Genomic DNA, 24,991 nt, shown 5'->3' on the forward strand with positions numbered 1-24,991 from the left:
GTCTGTTTTGTGATAACATTTATGGTGTCAGGCCATTTATGTTCAGATGATTTTAACAACATTGTGCTGTTGTAGAAATTGGGACCTGATGGCTTTAGCGATGTTTCCACAGATGGAAGAACCTGTTAGAAAAGACCATCTCCTCGGCCTCTGGAGGCATTGAAGCCACCGAGCAAGGATCAACAGCTCCGTAAGTACTCAGGATTTTGAAAGTTTTCTAATGCTGCTGTAATGCTGTTAAGAGAAGGCAGAATTTCAAAGATGCACTTACAATGATTGGACTCCTGACATCTCCTCTAGGTCTGCGGTTCTACGGTTGCATGGTAATCAAGTCGGTCGTCTAGGTAAGCCCATGTTTGTTTTTGTTTGTATACAATGTCATAGGATTTGCTCTCTGTGGTACTTATGGCTGATGCCTTTGGTCCCTAGATGGCTCCCTAACAGAAGAGTCTGGTTCTATAGAGAGAGATTCACAGAGTGATGATGAAAATGTTCTCACACCTACTATCCCAACTGACCAATCAGAAGCCTACATGCATACTGGTGGGCAGGGTTATGTGGGAGGACAAGCTAAAGTGGCTGATGCTGCTCTTCAAGATGGTAAGAACTTGTTACACTCCGTTACACAGTCATTGTTGCACTATGATAGTTAAACAGTATATTTCTGGTGGTGGTGGTGGTGTTTTTATAAATAGAATTTTAGCAGGCTCAGATATTTACCAACTTTTTTGCACCCTTTGTGTTCTGCCAGTCAGGACACTAAGACTGTTGATCCTTGGATCCTTGGATCCTTTAGAGGCTGCCAGTCAGAAGCAGAAAGTGACATCATTGTCCTCACAGCAAGAAGGGCAAGAGATGCCTTGCCAGTCACCAAAAGGCCGTTCACACCTGGAGATGCTGAGGCATGAAACGAGGCCCTGCCAATCACGAGCAAGGATACGGCAGCGCATGATAAAAAATGTAGATGGAATCTTTCAAAGAATGGAGGGACTGATGAAAAAGCTGCATCAGCTTAGGGTAAAGTGGATATATTACTCACTCTCTCTCAAACACACACACACACACACACACACACACACTATCATTGCAGCTAGCTAGCACTTTCATGTTATGTTTTAAAAGAATGGCTTTGTGCACTTGTGAGATCCTGGTTAACTCCTTGTTTTCATTTTCATAGGAGATTGAAGCACTGTAGACTGCTCACAATGGTGAGAAAAAGTTACCTGTCAGTCAGTTCAGATGACACCATCCATGGGTCTTCCTCCATTATCAGGACACCATCTATTTATCTTGGGTTGAGCGATGGTAAGTGTGTCAAAGAAGCAATTTTTAAATACTGGGCCTAAATCTGTTTAATGCTGTACCACAATTCTTTTTGATTGTACCAAAAAAAAAGATCTAGTCTGGAATCACTGGGATAATTTGGGTTGAGTTTAAATGGAGCCCACTGTTATCACTCATAATCCGGTTTCAGTTGTGAACTGTCTTTTGTGATGTTTCTTTAACCCAGTCCCCCACTGCGAGTAAGCCTGAAAGGCTGGGCCAGGCCAGCACTGAAAGCATGCCTAGACTGCTCATGCAGTCCTCCACCAACGAGCTGCTCACATGCCTGGGTGTGTTCTTGTGCCGGCGTTGCTGCCTGCTGAAGGACCTGACTGCTGACGAGCCTGTGCAGTGGCTGCGCATTGTGGACCGCTACGTGACACTGACAGAATGGCAGGAGCAAAGCTTCCTCATTCCAAGCACCATGGTCTTTCTCTACATGCTGTGCCGCGACATCATTTCAGCTGAGGTGGCCACCAAGGAGGAGCTGCAGGCCGTGCTGCTCACATGCTTGTATGTGTCTTGCTCCTACATGTGTGAGGAGATCAGCTACCCAGCCAAAGCTTTCCTGGTGGAGGAAAACAAAGGGGCCTTTTGGGCCCGATCCCTGGACATTGCTAACCGCATGAGTGGCAAGATGCTGCAGATTAACAATGACCCGCAGTATTTTTGGCAGGTCTTCACTGACCTGAAGAACATGATGGTTCATTAAAGGATTAAAGAATAAAATATTTTATTAATTAAACATTTTGTTAAAATTTAATTTAATTTTAGTTAAAAAAAACAAACACATAACTGCAAAGTCAGTTGTTATAATGTGTGATGTAATTTCTCCCCACCTAGCGTTATTACATCTCCTAATCTTACCAAAAATGTGCCACTTGATTTAGTTATGTTAACTTGATATCAAAGATGTCAAAAGCAGCTTTTAATGTCAGCTGATGCTTGTTGGCATAAGCATTTATAAATGTTCAAGTATGTTTATGTCAATTGTCATTAAGGGCTTATGTGGGAGTCATCTAGCACTCTGAACAGTGCCCTTCAGTAATGTTACCCAAATTTCTTATCTGCACCATCAAATGAGCTCCACTAGACCTAATCTGCCATATGACAGCACTCAAACACTGCCAGTTTGAAGTGGTTCTGCTGTGCCCCACAACTCTAGATATGTCTCCCTATTCTGAGGGAAAACGTTTATTTTCACAAAATGAATTCTATACTCAGCTCAGCAGTGAGAATACTGTGAAGTAAGAACTGAAGCCTGAACCAGGCCTAAAAGCTATTTAACTTTGTGGCTCAAGGTGAAGATGCACTGACATGCAAAACAGCTCTCTGATGTATTGTGGTTGGGTGGAATGAGTCTTTGATAACTAAGATTGTAACTAAGATTGAAACTGCTCACTGCACTACAACAAGTACACAAGGTGCAATGAACTTGCTATGAGAATGATCTCAGTAAGTAACTCAACAAGGATAGGCTCATCATGATGCATTAGCTAACATTCGGCACTCATACACAAGGGTGAATGTTCAATTTTCATTCAAGCATCTCATGGTCACAGTCTGTAGCGTGTACAAAAGGAATCTAAAGGAAAGGTGTGAGCAAGTGCATCTTCCACTGATAAGAGATGTAAATTAAGACTCGAATTGTAACGTTAGAAAAAAGTACAATTCTATCAATTTATTTAAGATGCCACACCTTAAACATTTAAAGTTATTGTTATTTACAGTAAATTTATTATAATGCAAAATAATTTTAAAATGTTATTACAGTGACATCTCATGAACTATTACACAATTATTTTACAAGGGACACACTGATTGACTAAATTTAAAATTAAGAAAAGCTTAAACCAATTTTAAACAATACAGAAACTCTACATATAGAATATAAAAAGTTAATAACAACAATCACAATAATAAGAAGAATAATAGTAATAATGCAAACAAGGATGACAATAACAATCACAATAGTAATAATAAAGTCAGTGTCTTCGGCTTTTCTTCTTAGGCTGTTCAGGCATGGGTTCTCCACTCATGTCCACTTCAAAGTGCGGCACGAAGCTGTTGAAAATTGGAGTAGAGAAGCTCTCAGTCACGTCGAACTGTCCATCAGGCTTCACTTCCTCTCGCAGAGTCAGACAGAAGAGCGCTTCCCACAGGCGCTGCTTGATCCTGCGGCCCAGTACAAGGCTGTAGGGCTTGGCCTGTCTGGAGGGACTTTAAGTTGAAGTTCAAGTTCAAGAGGTTTTATTGTCATTTCAGCTATATACAAGTACACAACAAAAACGAGACAATGTTCCTCCAGGACCATGGTGCAACCTGAAAACAACAGTGCAACAGACAACATGCTACACAAGTGCAAACAGTCCAATATAGTGCAAAATGTCATTAAATAAACATTAAATAAACAATAATAAATACAGGACAGGACAAATACAAAATAGAAAATGAGTAGACAGTGCAATTTAGTCCAGTACACAGTACTGGGCATATGTAAAGCGAGTTGTGCATAGCATTCAGTGATATGCTACCCTGAACATAGCAGTCACCAGTAGCAGCCAGAACAGTTCAGAGTACAGTGCTGGTTTAGTACAGTACTCTAGCAGCAAGTAGGATAATGTGCAAGACTGCAACAGGAGTGCATAGTTTATTTGTGTGACGTTTGACTTCAGCACTAGTCCAATGCAAAACAATGTGTGAGTGTGTGTATAGATATGTATGTATGTATGTATGTATGTACGTGTGTGTGTGTGTGTGTGTGTGTGTGTGTGTGTGTGTGAGTGTGAGTGACTGTCTATAAGCATGTATAAAAGTGCCCATTTTGGAATCTGAATTGGAATTGGAGTTAGCCAGAGTTCAGGAGTCTAATGGCTTCTGGGAAGAAGCTGTTGCACAGTCTGGAGGTGCGGGACTGGATGCTGCGGTACCTTCTTCCAGATGGCAAAAGGGTGAACAGTTCATGTGAGGGGTGTGTGGGGTCTTTCACAATGTTGGTGGCTTTCCGGATGCAGCGTGTTAGGTAGATGTTGGTGATGGAGGGAAGAGAGACCTCAATGATCTTCTCAGCTGTTCTCACTATTCTTTGGAGGGTCTTGCGGTCAAAGGTGGTGCAGTTCCCAAACCAGGTAATGATGCAGCTGCTTTTGGCCAATGTTTTTTTAAAAAGAGATAAGGAGATACCAGAACAAAATAGAAAAGCAAATAATAGAGGAAGATGGCATGGGATGGAGGGATGGAGGGATGATAAAAGACGGGTAGTAACGGATAATTTATTCTATTCTCTCAGCTATTCTCTTTAACTAATTCTGAAGTCTGCATCTTTATTTTCTATTTGAATGTTAACTTTACGACTAGCTGATTGGGGTTTAGGAACGACACTAGCGTTGATTTTGATTCTAGCCACAGTTCTAGTAATAAGCAGTGTTACAACTCTACATGCAAAGTCACTGAACAGTTGACTGTTAATTCTGTAGTAAGCATAATGCAAAAAATACAACAACATATTTTGTTGTGATTGAAAAAATTATGTCCTAAATACATGCGTTGTAAATACATTGACATTAGTATTTTTAATTAATTTCTAACATTCAGAGACATTCAGAGGTGTTTCTATTAGGCCCAGAGTCAGCTAGGTCTCCACTCTCTAATTACTCAATGAACCTCAATGGTTTCCAAATCACATCTTCTCTAACAGTTAAAGATCTTGGAGTTATGGATCCCAGTCTCTCGTTCGAAGCTCACGTAAATAAATAATGTTTCTAGGACCCCCTTTCTCCACCTTAGAAACATTTCAAAGATTAGGAACATGCTCTCCACACATAACGCAGAAAAGGTAGTCCATGCATTTATTACTTCAATATTGGACTACTGTAATCCCTTACTATCTAGCTGTGCTATTAAGTGCCTAAAGTGCCTAGCGAGTTCAAAATGCAGCAGCCATAGTTCTTAATAGAGCTAGAAAATTTGATCACATCAATCATATCTTAGCTACTTTACTTTGGCTCCCAGTAAAATTTCGTATTGATTATAAACTACTTTTAATAATTCCAAATGTGCATTAGACTTTACAGTAACCTAAGACAACCCTTTTGCATGAAGGGAACTGGTAACTATGCTCACCCTCCATAATGTGCAAAAGATATTTAAAGTGTAGGACAGTCGAAGCATTATGTGTGCGTGTGCGTGATGTTATTAACATGACAGTAAAAGCTCACCATTTTTAAACGGGGGCTGATGGACTTTCCATTTATGCAAGACTTATGTCAAGAGTACATGTCAAAAATTAGAGACGAAATGAGGTGCTAAATGCTGCAATTAGGCATACAGCAGTCAAAGGCAATTTGGAAACACACTTAGAAAACAAAGATCATGATCTTTGATCATGATCAAACTTTCAAAAAGCTTCTCAACGTGACGAGAATGTGAGGTTTAGGTTCATCTATAGTGTTACAGTATCAATGTGAAATATGGCTATTGAGGTTAGCATCACGTAAGAGTGTATATGTGTGAAACATCTTCATCGCCATAAATGTTGTGTTGTTACATAATTAAGCAGTCCATCCAGTTTCATTTACTTGATTTATTAGCAACCTGTGTCCACTGTCTAACTCAAGTATTTTTATTTTTATTTCCTCCATGTTGTTTATAATAGGCCTACAGTAAGAAATCATTTTAAAGGTGATCGCCATTTCTCCCACTGTACACTGTTGAAGCATACAAGTTTTTATTCAGTGAGAGATATGTCCTTTATGGGTGACATGCTACATTTGTTACTGTTTTCACTTAAACAAGGAAAATCATACTCAAAACAGATATATAAGTGGACAGTCAGGGTGAAATAAGTAACATTCTCCTTTTAATGTTATATTTTAAAAAAATATTAAAGGTCCTAAGTATGTCAGTGTTTTAGTTAGTCTTTTGGCCAATGTTTTTTTTAAAAAAGAGATAAGGAGATACCAGAAAAAAATAGAAAAGCAAATAATAGAGGAAGATGGCATGGGATGGAGGGATGGAGGGATGATAAAAGACAGGGGTAGTAACGGATAATTTATTCTATTCTCTCAGCTATTCTCTTTAACTAATTCTGAAGTCTGCATCTTTATTTTCTATTTGAATGTTAACTTTACGACTAGCTGATTGGGGATTTAGGAACGACACTAGCATTGATTTTGATTCTAGCCACAGTTCTAGTAATAAGCAGTGTTACAACTCTGCATGCAAAGTCACTGAACAGTTGACTGTTAATTCTGTAGTAAGCATAATGCAAAAAATACCTAGCATAAATAAATACGCAAGAATGCAGAGCACGAATAGTCGTTGCTTACAATCACTAGACAATCACTAGCAACTACATTTGCTAATCATTTTCTCTTTAAGGTTGGTGTAAATTGAAAACTATTGCAGACGTGACGTGTGATGTCATAATGCAGCCGCATCAATTATGCGATTATGATGTAGTCAACAGATTTTTCAAATGAACAATTTCTGTGAACCATTTTTAGTCTACAGATCACAGATAACGGTTACACTTGGATTTTCAAAACTAAATTTATTATGGGTCAGTCCGGTAGTTACGATTGCAATCCAAGACGCAAGGAACATGTTCCTTCTGAGAAATATGAAAAGGAAAAGCACGGGATATTTGGTAAATATAGGAAAAAGAAGAACGAAAAGACACGAGCCCAGATCCCTGCCAGAATATTCACGCAGCTTGTGCTATTGTTCACTTGCTGTTGTCGGAAGGGTGTTAAGAGAAGGAACACTACCTCAGTGGATGACTTCTTTAAGGGTAAGTTCTGACCACAGCCACCACTTGGATGAACTGTGTGTGTGTGTGTGTGTGTGTCTGAGAGAGAGAGATCTACGTAGAAGTGTTCTAAGTATCTATACAACGCTAATAAGACATTTTCTGTTACTTTTTAAACAGATACTAGACCAAAGTATTTACTGAAGAATGACTTGCCTACTGAGAGAACTGAATCAGCCATGGTAAGTAAAGTAGAACCAAGACAAATGATTTAAAGCCATACTGAGGCAAGGGACAAAAGCCACAAAAAATGGAAAAACAGCTATGGTGAACAGTGATTCTAATTTAATGCTTTTACTTAAGTACACTGAAATGTCTTTGAATATAAATTACAAATGCATTTCAACAAATGTTGGAGAAATTAATTAAAAACACTAATGTCAATTTATTTAGAATATATTTAGGACACATACATTTAGCATATGCAATCTTTGTCAATTACAGGAAAAAAAAAATATTGTTGGTGGGTTTTTTGTTTGTTTGTTTTACATTCTCCTTAATATAGAATTAACAGTCGACTGTTCGGTGACTTTGCATGCTGAGTTGTAACACTGATTATTAGTATAATTGTGGCTAGAATCAAAATCAACACTAGCTAAAATGACTGAATGCATTGGAATTTATTATTCCAATAGCACAATTTGAATGGGTCTACGGTACCTTAGTGTGTCAGGTCCTGTTATTTCTGTTGAACATTTGATATTTGGGGGCACATTTTTACATCATTAGGCCTGCAGGCTATGTGATAACGGCTATGCGATAAAAATTGTATTTGTTTCCTTTCCAGTGCAATACAAACTATAAATTCCAAATGCATCAAAATGTAATTAAAGTCATATTTCAATTCAATGTATTTAAATACTGTTCAACAATATTTCTACTTATATCTACAGGTGGAACTGAAGTCTTTCAAAAAGATAGAACCTCCAGATATGAATTTCAAGATGATGCTTCCTGAAAAGACTCCTTTGAATCAGATTTACGATCACAATGACTGGGATGAATGTATTGAGGACCCGGAAGCCATGTTTGCTAGAGTGAGAAAGTCTGCAGTGGAGCAGAGCAATCCTAACACTTGTTTTCCATAAATTCTCACAATGCTATGAATTATACATTTCAAGTAGATGTAATTAAATATTGCTTAACACTGTTTCTCTTCATAGCTGGAACTGAAACTGAATTCTTTCATAAAGATGCAATATGATTTCTGTGAACATGATATGGACCAACTGATTGAGGAGATGGAATCCACAGTTGTTAGAGTGAGAAAGTTTGCAATGCAGCAGAGCAATCCTAACACTTGTTTTCCATAAATACTAACAATGCAATCAAATATGCATTTCAAGTAGATGTAATTAAATATTGCTCAACACGGTTTTTGTGTCTGCAGGTATTAGACGCCGTACTTGCTAGGGAGGATATGGTTGCATAACCTCTGACGACAGCAATAAACAGCATTAAAAATACTCTGACATTTTTCAGTCTAATCTCTGCCTATGTTGTCTGCAACACAGTCAATTAAACCATGGATAGTAATTATATCTTTTTTTTTTTGTCTCACAAACATTCTGAATGTAACATTTCCTAGAGCTTTTAAGATACAATCACCATACTTGGCACGCACACTATTTTTTCCCTTGATGTCCACTTACATCTATGTGGCTTAATAATCACAATTCATTTTTACACAACCAATTTCCAACCTCTATATATATCGCTCGGAATTCAACAGACACCTGTTGCTACTGCACCTTTAAGACGGATGTAAGATAAATGAGTTCCTTTATGATTGGCTGCCCTGTATTGTGCTTCATTCAAAAGGTACTCAGAGCTGAAATGCCTGAGAAAGGCAATTTAAGTGGGTGTGCTAAACCTCTATAGGCTGACTAGTCAGAGATAGGTCAATAAAGTGTTCTTGTGACATTAGAAATACAAATTTCAATATGGGGGCATTTTTGCAGCTAACTAAAACACTGACCTAGTTAAGAATTTTAACATTTAAAATAAATAAATAAATATAAATATATATATATATATATATATATATATATATATATATATATATATATATATATATATATATTAAAAGGTGAATGTTACTTATTTCACTCTGAATGTAAAACAGTGCATATTGTGTTAAACGGGATTTCCATCCCATGTTTTTAAGGCTGCCTTATGTATAAATAAATAAGCAAGAATGCAGAGCATGAATAGGTCAGTCTTCCATTCTGTATCACATACCTACCTTTGATAACACCGTGGTAACTGGAAAAAAACCAACCCTTTTTACTCAGTTGTCACTACTTCCAATAGACTTCACGCTAATCTCATAGAAGTCCACCCCTTTCCGTGTCCTCCGGAAACAGCACTTCCGTTGTGTTGTGACAGGATTTGTTCCTGAAGTTGTATGCGTTTTCTAAATTTGCACCGCATTTCTAAAGTGTGTTACCACTTTGATGAATATGCTTTGTGTATTTGCAGCACGATGGGTTTTCCAGGACACCGTAATTTATGCATGTTTAATTCCATCTTTTATTCACGTACTAAGCCCAACTCTATAGGCTAATATTTATAAAACCGAGATAACCATAGAAACGTCTTCATCTGTGCTTGATACTTTCACGGAAAAACGGAACTGCTGCTTGTCAAGCTTGTTTCATCAGGTTTTATATCATCGTCATGACGTGTTTGAATTGATCCCAGACATATGCAGTCCTCATCAAAATCCATTCAAGTCCTAGGCTGTGAGTAAGGTAGCTAGCTATGTTCTCTCTCTGGTCACAGTTGGCAAATAAATTATGCATATAGATTGTGGGGAAAACACTTTAGCACGTGTTCTCCAAAGAAGTGTCTTAATATGAGCTATCTAGCTAGTTCCAATGTCAACTGTAATCATAACACTGGGTTTCTCTCTGTGCTCAGGTGTCTTATTCGCATGCCAGTAACATGTTAGCGATATTGCAGTAGTGTGAATTTTTATGTTGCCCGTGATGAAAGGTGACAGGAAACAAAAATCCAAACATTTTTTTTGTTCAGGTCTTTTTAACGGTCATAACCGACACATATTTATCTAACAAAAAAATCAGGTTCCTCTAAATGTGTGGAAGAACTACTGTGTATATTTTTGTTTCCAGTGGCCTGAGTACCTAAAATATGTCACCATTTTAGGAAGCAGGAAAGCAGGGCTGCTTACAAACATGACATTAGTAAATTATTTTTGGGATATTTTCATTTATGATTTTCCCCTTTTTGTTGTTTGTTTGCTTTTTTACTTTCATTTTTTGTAGGGACTGTGATTATATATTTTGTTATTTGAATGCATAATATAGCTTTGGGGCTCCCACAGACACTTGTGTATATAAACATATTAGGGGAGATTTTTTCATTGATTTGTATATGTTTGTGAAGGAATGCACATAGTTCTCATGTTTGACCCACTTTAAAGATATTTTTTGACTTGTATCAGAAAGGAATACAAGCATTTATTCATATCAACATTTTCCTTGCAGCGTCATTTCAAAGATGATGCAACAGAATAGTTTTGCTTATCTATTCTGTATTTTGTTTATTGACAGGTAATTCCACCCTCAACTTTTTAGGGTGCCTCCCCATAATTGCTCAGCTCTTCTGTGAAATAAAAGCAGGATTGGTTTGTATATCACATTGGTGTAGGTCATTTTCACCTGTTATATGAAGAACATTCTAATGGCTTTGGGGGAGACAAACCAAATTAGTCCTTTATAATTGTAATTATATATTACTTTGATTCATTAGAAGTTTGTGATTATTCCTGTTATTCATCAACTTAGGTACCGTGATTTACTGGGGTAGGTCAAATTAAAAGATAATTGCCTGCTTATATTAGGTAAAGAAAGTTTTTTATGTCATAGTTTTCACTTACTATGATTGGGACAATACATCTTTTACATGAGGATGGATTTTATCAAAGCTTATATGGATCTGTATGCCATGCATAGGACGCTTATGCTTTATTTAGTTCACTAAATACAAGCAGTTCATTTTTGTTTTAAATGTTGATGTTCCACCTGCTCCATCAGACCCTCTGCTTTGACACTATGTCCACCTGATGTACATCAGTAAGCACAGCCTATAACAAGGTATGTCTTAGCCACTTGTAATCTTCTAAGCATTAACTTTCACAACATTTTTATGACAATGTTAGTCTTTATAGTTTCCATAACTAGGTGCTTAACTGAAATCAGCTCCAGTGTTTCATGTTGATGTCTTTCATTTTTCATACATAGTCATGTATATATTTGTGACATGCTACATTTGTTACTGTTTTCACTTGAACAAGGAAAATCATACTCAAAACAGATATATAAGTGGACAGTCAGGGTGAAATAAGTAACATTCTCCTTTTAATGTTATATTTAAAAAAAATATTAAAGGTCTTAAGTATGTCAGTGTTTTAGTTAGTCTTTTGGCCAATGTTTTTTTTAAAAAGAGATAAGAAGATACCAGAACAAAATAGAAAAGCAAATAATAGAGGGAGATGGCATGGGATGGAGGGATGGAGGGATGATAAAAGACAGGGGTAGTAACGGATAATTTATTCTATTCTCTCAGCTATTCTCTTTAACTAATTCTGAAGTCTGCATCTTTATTTTCTATTTGAATGTTAACTTTACGACTAGCTGATTGGGGTTTAGGAACGACACTAGCGTTGATTTTGATTCTCGCCACAGTTCTAGTAATAAGCAGTGTTACAACTCTACATGCAAAGTCACTGAACAGTTGACTGTTAATTCTGTAGTAAGCATAATGCAAAAAATACAACAACATATTTTGTTGTGATTGAAAAAATTACGTCCTAAATACATGCGTTGTAAATACATTGACATTAGTATTTTTAATTAATTTCTAACATTCAGAGACATTCAGAGGTGTTTCTATTAGGCCCAGAGTCAGCTAGGTCTCCACTCTCTAATTACTCAATGAACCTCAATGGTTTCCCAATCACATCTTCTCTAACAGTTAAAGATCTTGGAGTTATGGATCCCAGTCTCTCGTTCGAAGCTCACGTAAATAAATAATGTTTCTAGGACCCCCTTTCTCCACCTTAGAAACATTTCAAAGATTAGGAACATGCTCTCCACACATAATGCAGAAAAGGTAGTCCATGCATTTATTACTTCAATATTGGACTACTGTAATCCCTTACTATCTAGCTGTGCTATTAAGTGCCTAAAGTGCCTAGCGAGTTCAAAATGCAGCAGCCATAGTTCTTAATAGAGCTAGAAAATTTGATCACATCAATCATATCTTAGCTACTTTACTTTGGCTCCCAGTAAAATTTCGTATTGATTATAAACTACTTTTAATAATTCCAAATGTGCATTAGACTTTACAGTAACCTAAGACAACCCTTTTGCATGAAGGGAACTGGTAACTATGCTCACACTCCATAATGTGCAAAAGATATTTAAAGTGTAGGACAGTCGAAGCATTATGTGTGCGTGATGTTATTAACGTGACAGTAAAAGCTTACCATTTTTAAATGGGGGCTGATCGACTTTCCACTTATGCAAGACTTATGTCAAGAGTACATGTCAAAAATTAGAGACGAAATGAGGTGCTAAATGCCGCAATTAGGCATACAGCAGTCAAAGGCAATTTGGAAACACACTTAGAAAACAAAGATCATGATCTTTGATCATGATCAAACTTTCAAAAAGCTTATCAACGTGACGAGAATGTGAGGTTTAGGTTCATCTATAGTGTTACAGTATCAATGTGAAATATGGATATCGAGGTCAGCATCACGTAAGAATGTATATGTCTGAAACATCTTCGTCGCCATAAATGTTGTGTTGTTACATAATTAAGCAGTCCATCCAGTTTCATTTACTTGATTTATTAGCAACCTGTGTCCACTGTCTAACTCAAGTATTTTTATTTTTATTTCCTCCATGTTGTTTATAATAGGCCTACAGTAAGAAATCATTTTAAAGGTGATCGCCATTTCTCCCACTGTACACTGTTGAAGCATACAAGTTTTTATTCAGTGAGAGATATGTCCTTTATGGGTGACATGCTACATTTGTTACTGTTTTCACTTGAACAAGGAAAATCATACTCAAAACAGATATATAAGTGGACAGTCAGGGTGAAATAAGTAACATTCTCCTTTTAATGTTATATTTTTAAAAAATATTAAAGGTCCTAAGTATGTCAGTGTTTTAGTTAGTCTTTTGGCCAATGTTTTTTTTAAAAAGAGATAAGATACCAGAAAAAAATAGAAAAGCAAATAATAGAGGGAGATGGCATGGGATGGAGGGATGGAGGGATGATAAAAGACAGGGGTAGTAACGGATAATTTATTCTATTCTCTCAGCTATTCTCTTTAACTAATTCTGAAGTCTGTATCTTTATTTTCTATTTGAATGTTAACTTTACGACTAGCTGATTGGGGATTTAGGAACGACACTAGCGTTGATTTTGATTCTAGCCACAGTTCTAGTAATAAGCAGTGTTACAACTCTGCATGCAAAGTCACTGAACAGTTGACTGTTAATTCTGTAGTAAGCATAATGCAAAAAATACCTAGCATAAATAAATACGCAAGAATGCAGAGCACGAATAGTCGTTGCTTACAATCACTAGACAATCACTAGCAACTACATTTGCTAATCATTTTCTCTTTAAGGTTGGTATAAATTGAAAACTATTGCAGAGGTGACGTGTGATGTCATAATGCAGCCGCATCAATTATGCAATTATGATGTAGTCAAAGAACAGATTTTTCAAATGAACAATTTCTGTGAACCATTTTTAGTCTACAGATCACAGATAACGGTTACACTTGGATTTTCAAAACTAAATTTATTATGGGTCAGTCCGGTAGTTACGACTGCAATCCAAGACGCAAGGAACCTGTTCTTTCTGACAAGTATGAAAAGGAAAAGCATGGGATATTTGGTAAATATAGGAAAAAGAAGAACGAAAAGACACGAGCCCAGATCCCTGCCAGAATATTCACGCAGCTTGTGCTATTGTTCACTTGCTGTTGTCGGAAGGGTGTTAAGAGAAGGAACACTACCTCAGTGGATGACTTCTTTAAGGGTAAGTTCTGACCACAGCCACCACTTGGATGAACTGTGTGTGTGTGTGTGTGTGTCTGAGAGAGAGAGATCTACGTAGAAGTGTTCTAAGTATCTATACAACGCTAATAAGACATTTTCTGTTACTTTTTAAACAGATACTAGACCAAAGTATTTACTGAAGAATGACTTGCCTACTGAGAGAACTGAATCAGCCATGGTAAGTAAAGTAGAACCAAGACAAATGATTTAAAGCCATACTGAGGCAAGGGACAAAAGCCACAAAAAATGGAAAAATAGCTATGGTGAAGAAGTGATGCTAATTTAATGCTTGTACTTAAGTACACTGAAATGTCTTTGAATATAAATTACAAATGCATTTCAACAAATGTTGGAGAAATTAATTAAAAACACTAATGTCAATTTATTTAGAATATATTTAGGACACATACATTTAGCATATGCAATCTTTGTCAATTACAGGAAAAAAAAAATTGTTGGTGGGTTTTTTGTTTGTTTGTTTTACATTCTCCTTAATATAGAATTAACAGTCGACTGTTCGGTGACTTTGCATGCTGAGTTGTAACACTGATTATTAGTATAATTGTGGCTAGAATCAAAATCAACACTAGCTAAAATGACTGAATGCATTGGAATTTATTATTCCAATAGCACAATTTGAATGGGTCTACGGTACCTTAGTGTGTCAGGTCCTGTTATTTCTGTTGAACATTTGATATTTGGGGGCACATTTTTACATCATTAGGCCTGCAGGCTATGTGATAACGGCTATGCGATAAAAATTGTATTTGTTTCCTTTCCAGTCCAATACAAACTATAAATTCCAAATGCATTAAAATGTAATTAAAGTCATATTTCAATTTAATGTATTTAAATACTGTTCAACAATATTTCTACTTATATCTACAGGTGGAACTGAAGTCTTTCAAAAAGATAGAACCTCCAGATATGAATTTCAAGATGATGCTTCCTGAAAAGACTCCTTTGAATCAGATTTATGATCACAATGACTGGGATGAATGTATTGAGGACCCGGAAGCCATGTTTGCTAGAGTGAGAAAGTCTGCAGTGGAGCAGAGCAATCCTAACACTTGTTTTCCATAAATTCTCACAATGCTATGAACTATACATTTCAAGTAGATGTAATTAAATATTGCTTAACACTGTTTCTCTTCATAGCTGGAACTGAAACTGAATTCTTTCATAAAGATGCAATATGATTTCTGTGAACATGATATGGACCAACTGATTGAGGAGATGGAATCCACAGTTGTTAGAGTGAGAAAGTTTGCAATGCAGCAGAGCAATCCTAACACTTGTTTTCCATGAATACTAACAATGCAATTAAATATGCATTTCAAGTAGATGTAATTAAATATTGCTCAACACGGTTTTTGTGTCTGCAGGTATTAGACGCCGTACTTGCTAGGGAGGATATGGCTGCATAACCTCTGACGACAGCAATAAACAGCATTAAAAATACTCTGACATTTTTCAGTCTAATCTCTGCCTATGTTGTCTGCAACACAGTCAATTAAACCATGGATAGTAATTATATCTTTTTTTTTTTGTCTCACAAACATTCTGAATGTCACATTTCCTAGAGCTTTTAAGATACAATCACCATACTTGGCACCCACACTATTTTTTCCCTTGATGTCCACTTACATCTATGTGGCTTAATAATCACAATTCATTTTTACACAACCAATTTCCAACCTCTATAGATATCGCTCGGAATTCAACAGACACCTGTTGCTACTGCACCTTTAAGACGGATGTAAGATAAATGAGCTCCTTTATGATTGGCTGCCCTGTATTGTGCTTCATTCAAAAGGTACTCAGAGCTGAAATGCCTGAGAAAGGCAATTTAAGTGGGTGTGCTAAACCTCTATAGGCTGACTAGGCAGAGATAGGTCAATAAAGTGTTCTTGTGACATTAGAAATACAAATTTCAATATGGGGGCATTTTTGCAGCTAACTAAAACACTGACCTAGTTAAGAATTTTAACATTTAAAATAAATAAATATATAATATATATTAAAAGGTGAATGTTACTTATTTCACTCTGAATGTAAAACAGTCCATATTGTGTTAAATGGGATTTCCATCCCATGTTTTTAAGGCTGCCTTATGTATAAATAAATAAGCAAGAATGCAGAGCATGAATAGGTCAGTCTTCCATTCTGTATCACATACCTACCTTTGATAACACCGTGGTAACTGGAAAAAAAACAACCCTTTTTATTCAGTTGTCACTACTTCCAATAGACTTCACGCTAATCTCATAGAAGTCCACCCCTTTCCGTGTCCTCCGGAAACAGCAATTCCGTTGTGTTGTGACAGGATTTGTTCCTGAAGTTGTATGCGTTTTCTAAATTTGCACCGCATTTCTAAAGTGTGTTACCACTTTGATGAATATGCTTTGTGTATTTGCAGCACGATGGGTTTTCCAGGACACCGTAATTTATGCATGTTTAATTCCATCTTTTATTCACGTACTAAGCCCAACTCTATAGGCTAATATTTATAAAACCGAGATAACCATAGAAACGTCTTCATCTGTGCTTGATACTTTCACGGAAAAACGGAACTGCTGCTTGTCAAGCTTGTTTCATCAGGTTTTATATCATCGTCATGACGTGTTTGAATTGATCCCAGGCATATGCAGTCCTCATCAAAATCCATTCAAGTCCTAGGCTGTGAGTAAGCTATGTTCTCTCTCTGGTCACAGTTGGCAAATAAATTGTGCATATAGATTGTGGGGAAAACACTTTAGCACGTGTTCTCCAAAGAAGTGTCTTAATATGAGCTATCTAGCTAGTTCCAATGTCAACTGTAATCATAACACTGGGTTTCTCTCTGTGCTCAGGTGTCTTATTCGCATGCCAGTAACATGTTAGCGATATTGCAGTAGTGTGAATTTTTATGTTGCCCGTGATGAAAGGTGACAGCGAATAAAAATCCAAACATTTTTTTTGTTCAGGTCTTTTTAACGGTCATAACCCACACATATTTATCTAACAAAAAAATCAGGTTCCCTAAACTATCCCACATGTCATACTGAAGGAAAAAAAATCACTTGTTGCTAAGAGATAGTAGAAGCACAGTAATCCTCTACCTGTAAAAATAACTGAACGTTACAACTCTGGCTTTGAATACATTCTTATGGATTCTATTTACAGTGTGGTTATACAATAAAATAAGTTGTACATTAAAATAATTGTAATTATTTACAGGTGCACACGTTTGCCAGAGCGCAAGACTAATTGCGTCTTAAAGTAACAATGCTTATAGATGTATGTCTAGAGAAATTAGGGCGCAAATGTAAATTTGTAGCCAGTTATCTATGATAAAACGTAACCTGTCATATTTGGAACATTTCTCCTTACCACAGGGCGAGACAGTGAGGATTTTAGGAAAAAACATTACGCTACCTGAATTTACCAAACTATACTGCGGAAGTTAAAGAATCTTACGTTTGAAACGCTTACACACACACACACGTAAATAATATTTATTTTCAAGAGGGTGACAACGTATGAGAACTGAGAACTTGCATCAGTAATGACGAAATAATACATATTCATAACATCTAAGAGTCAAAACTCCGTTTTAAAACAAAACAATGAGGTGCGCTGTATCGCGAATATCAGTTAAAGGACCTGTAAAAACCATATTTGATATTTTACTTAATTCTCTAATCGAGTAGATCACAGATTCGAACAGGATGGGCTGTGTTTGCTCGTGTATGAAGGTATGTATGTTTTTTCCTACACTTTGGGAACGATTTTAAATACGATAATCTGAAAAGGATTAAGATTTATTGTGCATGTCACGGAACGCTTCCACTGGTCACGTGGTATGGCCCGCCGCGTTGACTGTCTCGTGTGTAACCTTGCCTATGTTGTTCAGCACACACCTGCATCGGTTTACTCTTGTCATGTTTGTATGTATTTAAACCCTTGTTAGTGTGTGCCTTATTGTCAGTCGTTGATCATGTTCACGGTCACAGTTTGTGTTATACGTGAGTGCCGGTGTCTGTATCGTATGTTAATAATCGTTAATAAACGTCTCCGTGGAGCGAGTCTACGTCCTGTTCCTTGACCAGCGGCACTCGGGCCGTTACAGTGCGTAACTGATTAGCATTTTCCTGTAAAAAAAAATAGCGCAAATGCAGATGATTAAAAAGTTTTGTTTTGTTTTTTTTAAATCAAAATGAGATTCTTGTAAGAATACCGAGATATCGCTAAGTCGCGATAATACTGCATATACAAATCCATACGTTTCTACAATGCTTTTCTACAGAAAAAGAAGGAGAAAACGAATAGAAGTTGGTGGAGACACATAATCTCATCCTCCAAAGTGTCTGACTCCTGCGTGGCATTAGACGGTCACGCCGCGAATGTGACCACCTCCACTTCTTGCCCCTCTTCCTCTGAGGGGTCCCTGATCTTCAGTACTGCTTCTTCCTTTTCACCTGTGGACATATCCCACAATGCCTCTTCTACCCAGTCGTGCCTTCCTGGTCAAGCCTCCTCCTCCTCCTCATATGAGTCGCTCAGGACTACAGCAGTGATTGTTCCTGGTTAGAGCTCAGCAGATTTGATCATGTTGTTCAAATGCATAGTCTGTTTTTGGTTAAGGACATTTACTCCAAGTTTCTGTTCTCTATACAGAGGCTGCAGATAAAGATGTGGACTCCGTGCGCATTGAGAGGTGGGTACATTATCAAAATTCATCTTCGTGGCAGAGAAAAGTGTGGCATGGTGGTTACCCAATGGCACTGCCATTGTAACTTCCTTAGGGCATAAAACGAGAAAAAACATCATTGTATTTTTCATTCTTCACACCTTTATCTGTCTAAGGGTTGTTATGTGAACATTTTGTGCATAACTGGCCACTCTGTATTCATCTCTCCCTTCTTTTCTGTCTCTCAGGTTTCCGGCTGTTCTGATGCAGGCAGACACTCGTGTTCAGCCGCGGAATTTATTGCGACAGCTGCTGCACGTCCTCAGGAGTAAAAGGATGCGTCAGATTGGTCAGGGTGAGGGCCAAGGCCACACCCCCATCCATTCCGCTGTCGAACACCTCAACATTCGGCAGCTCGGGTAAAGAAGAGAATACACACCGCGTTTTACTACACAGCCTATTAAGAGTAGATGATTTTACAGTTTACACAGGTGAAGCTCAGTCTTTTTCTCCTATACAAATACAAACATATTGTAATTAAATGAACAGTAAGTCATTTAGCAGTTCTTCTTCACATTATGAAACAGCCATTATACTGACATGTAGTGGCCTGGATGTTTCAGAGCTTGTGCACTAAATCTATTTTTAACATGGATGACCTGTTAGGTTTCCCAACATTGGGAACAGCTGCTATATGAACGCCACTCTGCAGTGCCTACTGAGTATCTCCTGCTTCTGGAGACCCATCAGAGCTCAGTCATCCTGCTTGACGGATCCTTCTAGTTGCCAGATGCTCAGGTACCCGTTCAGAACCAGAGGCTTCACATGGGTCTAAATGAACTGTTTAATCATGAGTGCTTAAGGAGGTGCTGTGATGCTCAGAGATATAAACCACTTGGTCTCCCTGTTGCTGTGTGTAGATGTTTTTCAGATCTGCAGCAGGCCCAACTCACCACTCGCAGCACAAAGCAGAAGGTGCAGCTCCTGGGAGCCCTGCTTGAGTGTGTTTCAGCCCGCTGCCCTGCATTCGAAGAGGACTATGAACAGGTCCAGCTAAATGGCCCCCTCAGCCATTCAGAACACATCAGAACCTCACGCAGTACCCTGCAGGAACTGCACATGGCCACCTTTGTTTTCTCACCGTGCTGCTGTTGAAGTCCAGGAGCAAATCCTCCTCTGATGTTCTCCTGTGCTGTCCTCCACAGGATGCTCATGAGTTCCTGATGCTCTGCTTACTGCAGCTGAAAGAGGAGGGAGAGAGACTCAGGGCCTCTTTCTTCTCTTACATCTGCCCTGTGGCAAACTTTGAGTTTCATATCAAGTCTGTGCTCACATGTACCAGGTAATTAGGTATCACTGTTGCATATCTCCTTTGTGTTAATGGACTGGTCTTAACCAGTCTTAACATGTTTGTTTAAAGTACATTTTCTCACGGAGAGTAGGCGCTTTCTCCGGACATCTCTTTAAAGTATTCATGAAAGTTTCATAACATACATAACTTAAATATGAACATTTAAAATGCTCACAAGTTCAGCTTGTATTCATCACATAGCTTTCAAATCTCAGAGTGTGTGTGAGTTTGGGAAAACATAACAGACATGGACTGAGCATTCTAAATGTTTTCTGCTCTGATGCTTCACATTAGATAAGATGTTATCTACTTGTAAAACTGAGCAAATTAGCATGTGATAACTCACACACTGTATAAGGGATGCAGGAGATTATTTCTGTGCAAATGTTGTAACATTTCTGTTCTCCATTTTGTGAAAGCTGTGGAAAGCAGAGCTGCAGAGTGGATGTCTACAACCACCTCTCTGTAAATCTGAGCCCTGCTACGACCGACAGCCTACACACTTACTTTAAGGTTGGTCACCTCACACACCCTCTTTGGATAAGGCTTCATTACTGTGTTGTAAAGGAGAGAATACAGTTATGACATGCTACCATTTTGATTTTATCACTCTCAATGAAAGGGTCTCTTTCTTTTTTCAGCCAACACTACTGGAGCGTTTTTGTGAGTGTGAAGCAGGCTGCGAGGCAACTGAAGAGGTGGAGTTTTTCACACTGCCACGGTGAGTCTCGTCTGACGTAGATGACCTTAAAGAATGAGTTTTAAACCAGTCCAACACACACACCCTCCTCCACTCACACACACTTCCAGTCCTTAAGTCACTTTTCCTCTTGGAACAGTATTTTCGTCCTCCACCTTAAGCGGTTTGACATGCTGGGCCAAAAGCTCTCAGACGTGATGGACGTCCCGTCCGAGCTGGATCTCTCTGCCCTTCCTGGGGTGGCTTCTCTCAGGCAGCAGTCGAGGTGAGCTCGTACCATCAACCCGTGCCCACATACTTCTCTGTCCACCCATTCCCATTTAGCTACAAAATGCCGACTGAATGGCTTTGTGGTTTGTCCTCAGTGGAGCAGCGGGAACCCAGGACAAACCGCAAGAAATGCAAAATGATAAACTGGGGGAAAACTCCAGTCCCCAGCCAGGTAGAGTTGTGCCATTTTCTTACAGTGGAGTGATAATACGGCTGTGTATAAGTATCTGCCATAATGACTAAGTTCTTTTAACCCATCAGTAGTAAATGAGAGAGGAGAAGGACAGGGAGCTAGAGGACAGCAAGTAAGCCTACCGGTGAGGAGAGAGAGAGACCAAAAAGAAGAGAGATACAGGCTGAGAGAGACACAGAGACAGAATGAGAGAGAATGAAAGAGGCCTGTTAATACAGAGATGGCGTTCGATCCGTGATGCGTTTTCAGTTAATCGTATGAAAAAAAAGATGTATTTGTTTGTTGCAGGAATGTGCACCCACTGGCACCTACAGACTCCAGGCAGTGGTTTCTCATTTAGGTGACAGCATGGACCATGGTGAGTAATCTGACATTATTTATACACGTGCAGTAGAAACTATTAAATGACTAAGGACCACCGACTACTCCGACAGGCCACTATATCAGTGACACAGCTGAGGGAGAAGGACAGAGCTGGTTGTCATTCAGTGACTTAAAAGTATCAAGAAGCACTGAGCCAGCCATCCTGAAGAGCAGGACAAAAACAGCCTACCTGATTTTCTACGTGCACAGGTAGAATCTCACCTTTCAGACTTGGGAATGTAGGTACCTCAGTCTAGGAGCACTCTAACAGAAACAAGTTTTACAAGCTTATATATGTAGGGAGTAAATTAGCCTTTACTGTGCCCTGGGACTGCAGGTCTCTTGTGCATGACAGGTGAGTGAGGCCTACTCCCAGCACCGGTTGACAGGTGCTAACCTTCTTTCTCAGTCCTTTCACCCTTCCCTCTCTGCAAAAGAATTTAAAAAATTTTAACACATTAAAATGAGCCATTTTTTATTCTCCACAAAATAGTAAATGCCCCCTCTGGCGTTCTTGTTAAAACACTTTTTCCATATTTTTAACCCATAGATGTATAACATGAATAATACTATACTTGTCAAGTCGACATATTTAGATGAGGTGTCCTAGTGTCAGTTATTGTCTTCTAATCGCTATTGGAGATGTACAAGTCCCCATTCTTTATCCCCAACATTGTTCATACTAAAAGATTAATTTCTTTTCCAAGTAGCACATGGCAGTGATTAAACACCTATTTACATGGACGTCACTTCCATCGCCACATATGAGAACACTACCAGGGTGCTTCACTGACGGAGGAAGAGCTTCAGTCCTTTTTGAGAAATAACCAACTTGTATTTTAATTTGCAGATGTTAGGAGTGAACCAGCATCTGTCTATAGTTCTTTTAATTGTGAGCACACATATTTAAACCCTTGTTTTGTTGTTGTTTGTCAGTGTTTGACCCCATGTATGCTGCTTTGTTGTGTTTTAAGACTGCCTGTTATGTTCTAAGTAGTGTTAATGCTTAATGTTCTTCGTGTTTGGTTTTGTCTTGTTCTGTATGATAATAAACGTCTGTGGCATCTGAACCGCAGCTCATCTTTGCATCCGGCTTCACGTCACAGGAACACCGACCGTTGAAGGTTGCCTCGAGCCAAGGGAAAGAAGAAAAAGGGGAAGAAGCAGTGTAGCTGCTTCTACCCAACCCATGCAGGAGAATCCTCCATACTTGTGGGAACACTCCCTGTCTTCACATCGGGGGAGAGTATCTCTGGAGGATTTTGGGGGGGCCCTGGTGGTGGTCCAGGATCAGATGCTGCAGAGTCCTGCCTACCTTCACTGGATTACCGGGACCCGTACGATTACGACTACCAATATCCAGGGTCAGACTCTGCAGGGTCCTACTATCCCCCCACGGACTACCAGGAGGACTATGAGGATTACAGCAGGAGTGAGGAGTATGTTGACGTCGGCCTCAGGTCAGACACCGAATCCGACTGCTCTGAGGATCCATCAGTGGAGGTGGAGGAGGCCCGCCATGAGGATCCTTCCTGTGGTTTATAGACCGGGTCAGAGGACTCTGAAAGCGACGAGCCTCCGATGTTAGTGCTTAATGTTCTTCGTGTTTGGTTTCATTTTGTTTTGTGTGTTAATAAACATGTGTCTCATGTGAACCACGGCTCGTCTTTGCATCCTGCCTTGTCTCCCACGTCACAGAACAGCAATTCATCTACACTTCTCACAGATAAAACTATCGCTAACGGCGAAGAATAAACATGTTGCAAAAAAGCAGTAAGAGCTAGTATGCAGAAACAGTGGTGTTGGCGCGAAACAGTTTCAAAAACAGGAGTCTCCTTATGAAGGAAGGAGGTTCTTATGAACCTCTGTATTTTGACAGCAAGTATTGACCATGTGCCATTAAAACCATGCCAGGTATGGTATTAATCCACAAAATAGCACATCAAATCTAATTATTTGGCTATTACAGGGTTATGCAATATTCCCTCAACTCAGCAAAATGCAACAGCTTGAATTACTTAATTGATTAATAATAATAAAAAATCTTTCCTGACTATAAAAATATAGCTTACCCATTCGAAAGATTAAACATCCAGTGAGTGTGTATCCTGGCATGTTAAGGTAAAAGGCATCTCCGACTGGAATACATTTAAGCGGTTTCGGGCGCCATCTGGTGGCGACTTGGAGTCCTTATCACGCTCTCATTTCTTTTGTATGGCGGGACAAGTGTTTTGTTATCCTACCTATCGAACAGTTCTACCTAGATTTAGTGCACTTATGTACATTAGCATTAGTCCAGGCTTCTGGTGTTTATTTTGGATGCATATATTGTAATTAGGCTACTGTGGACATTGGTATTTTGTATAGCTACAGCACCTGTACTTCACACACGTGTAGTAATCGGATCTAGAAAGTTGCCAGCCCTATTAAAATATTAGGTTTATAGTATAACAGTTTAATTAAACAGACAAAGTGTTAATCACAATCATTTGCATGATGATTAATCTTGAACCAAAAATCTTACCGGGTGCTGTAGTTCTCTTTCCAGACACACACCCAATAAAACTGTGCTTGATCATTTCTTATTGATAGCCACTGACTATAGGATCAATAGAATAGTACAACCAAATAACCTTTAATGTTTTGCTTTACTGTAATACAATTTAGAATTGCGATGTTACCCTTTTAAGAAGAACTGAACACATTGTGACAAGAGCAACTGGATGAAGCTTTATTGACATGCTGGTCAAGGACTCACATCCAATATGTTTAAAATACATTAATTGAGGCCAAGTGCAGCATAAAAAAATATTTTAACTTCACACAGAACCAAAACAATCAACATTAAAATATATAAAATATATAATGTATAAAAATATGGGTATTGTTAAAAAAAAAACAAAAAAAAACTAACCCTAATCCTAACCCTAAACCAGTAGCACAGACGTGTGTCCCAATTTGTCTGGGACAGCAAGAGAGAGGGAGAATGATAGATAGATAGATAGATAGATAGAGAGAGAGAGAGAGAGAGAGAGAGAGAGAGAGAGAGAGAGAGAGCGAGCTACTTGAAAAGAAATGTGAGCTATGTCCTATTTTCCTTTCTTTACTGCAACACTGTCATGGGACCCAACGTTAAGTCCTTTCTTTGGTTCCACTTTCTCACTGTTCACTTTACTATGTTATGAGATGCTATGAAGCGAAAAA

At 38.4% G+C, this 24,991-nt stretch overlaps 2 protein-coding genes across 3 annotated transcripts in view; both read left to right on the forward strand.

Annotated features, from left to right (window-relative positions):
- LOC145655869 (uncharacterized) overlaps positions 1 to 20,774 on the forward strand; it is a 176,683-nt gene extending 155,909 nt beyond the window's left edge. The window contains exons 2-7 of the mRNA XM_081709333.1: positions 18,585 to 18,806; positions 18,898 to 18,937; positions 19,159 to 19,329; positions 19,577 to 19,708; positions 19,831 to 20,252; positions 20,681 to 20,774. Coding sequence (XP_081565459.1) covers positions 18,585 to 18,806; positions 18,898 to 18,937; positions 19,159 to 19,329; positions 19,577 to 19,708; positions 19,831 to 20,065 — 800 coding nt within the window. The 3' untranslated portion in view covers positions 20,066 to 20,252; positions 20,681 to 20,774. The remainder of the gene's footprint in view (positions 1 to 18,584; positions 18,807 to 18,897; positions 18,938 to 19,158; positions 19,330 to 19,576; positions 19,709 to 19,830; positions 20,253 to 20,680) is intronic.
- A 127-nt stretch (positions 20,775 to 20,901) lies between these two features.
- On the forward strand, positions 20,902 to 23,442 carry LOC145655872 (uncharacterized). Of its 2 annotated transcripts, XM_081709336.1 has the most exons (4): positions 20,902 to 20,982; positions 21,101 to 21,403; positions 21,713 to 21,782; positions 22,864 to 23,442. In XM_081709336.1, the coding sequence occupies exons 2-4, from the start codon at positions 21,293 to 21,295 to the stop codon at positions 23,373 to 23,375; spliced, it is 693 nt and encodes a 230-aa protein (XP_081565462.1). In that variant the 5' UTR covers positions 20,902 to 20,982; positions 21,101 to 21,292; the 3' UTR covers positions 23,376 to 23,442. The 2 variants fall into 2 exon arrangements, with proteins under 2 accessions (XP_081565462.1, XP_081565463.1); XM_081709337.1 differs by lacking the exon at positions 20,902 to 20,982 and having other exon boundaries at positions 21,093 to 21,403.
- Positions 23,443 to 24,991: the final 1,549 nt, after the last annotated feature.

Source organism: Electrophorus electricus, unplaced genomic scaffold, assembly GCF_041902795.1.
Source record: "Electrophorus electricus isolate QZ-2024a unplaced genomic scaffold, ASM4190279v1 Scaffold38, whole genome shotgun sequence".
NCBI classification, from domain to species: Eukaryota; Metazoa; Chordata; class Actinopteri; order Gymnotiformes; family Gymnotidae; genus Electrophorus; species Electrophorus electricus.

Bases quoted from the DNA above. Each gene is read 5' to 3' on its own strand.
- LOC145655872 (XM_081709336.1), top strand. From the start codon at position 21,293: ATGCCGACTGAATGGCTTTGTGGTTTGTCCTCAGTGGAGCAGCGGGAA. The intron at 21,404-21,712 runs GTAGAGTTGTGC...TGTTTGTTGCAG, and splicing joins AAACTCCAGTCCCCAGCCAG to GAATGTGCACCCACTGGCAC. The intron at 21,783-22,863 runs GTGAGTAATCTG...TCTGAACCGCAG, and splicing joins AGGTGACAGCATGGACCATG to CTCATCTTTGCATCCGGCTT.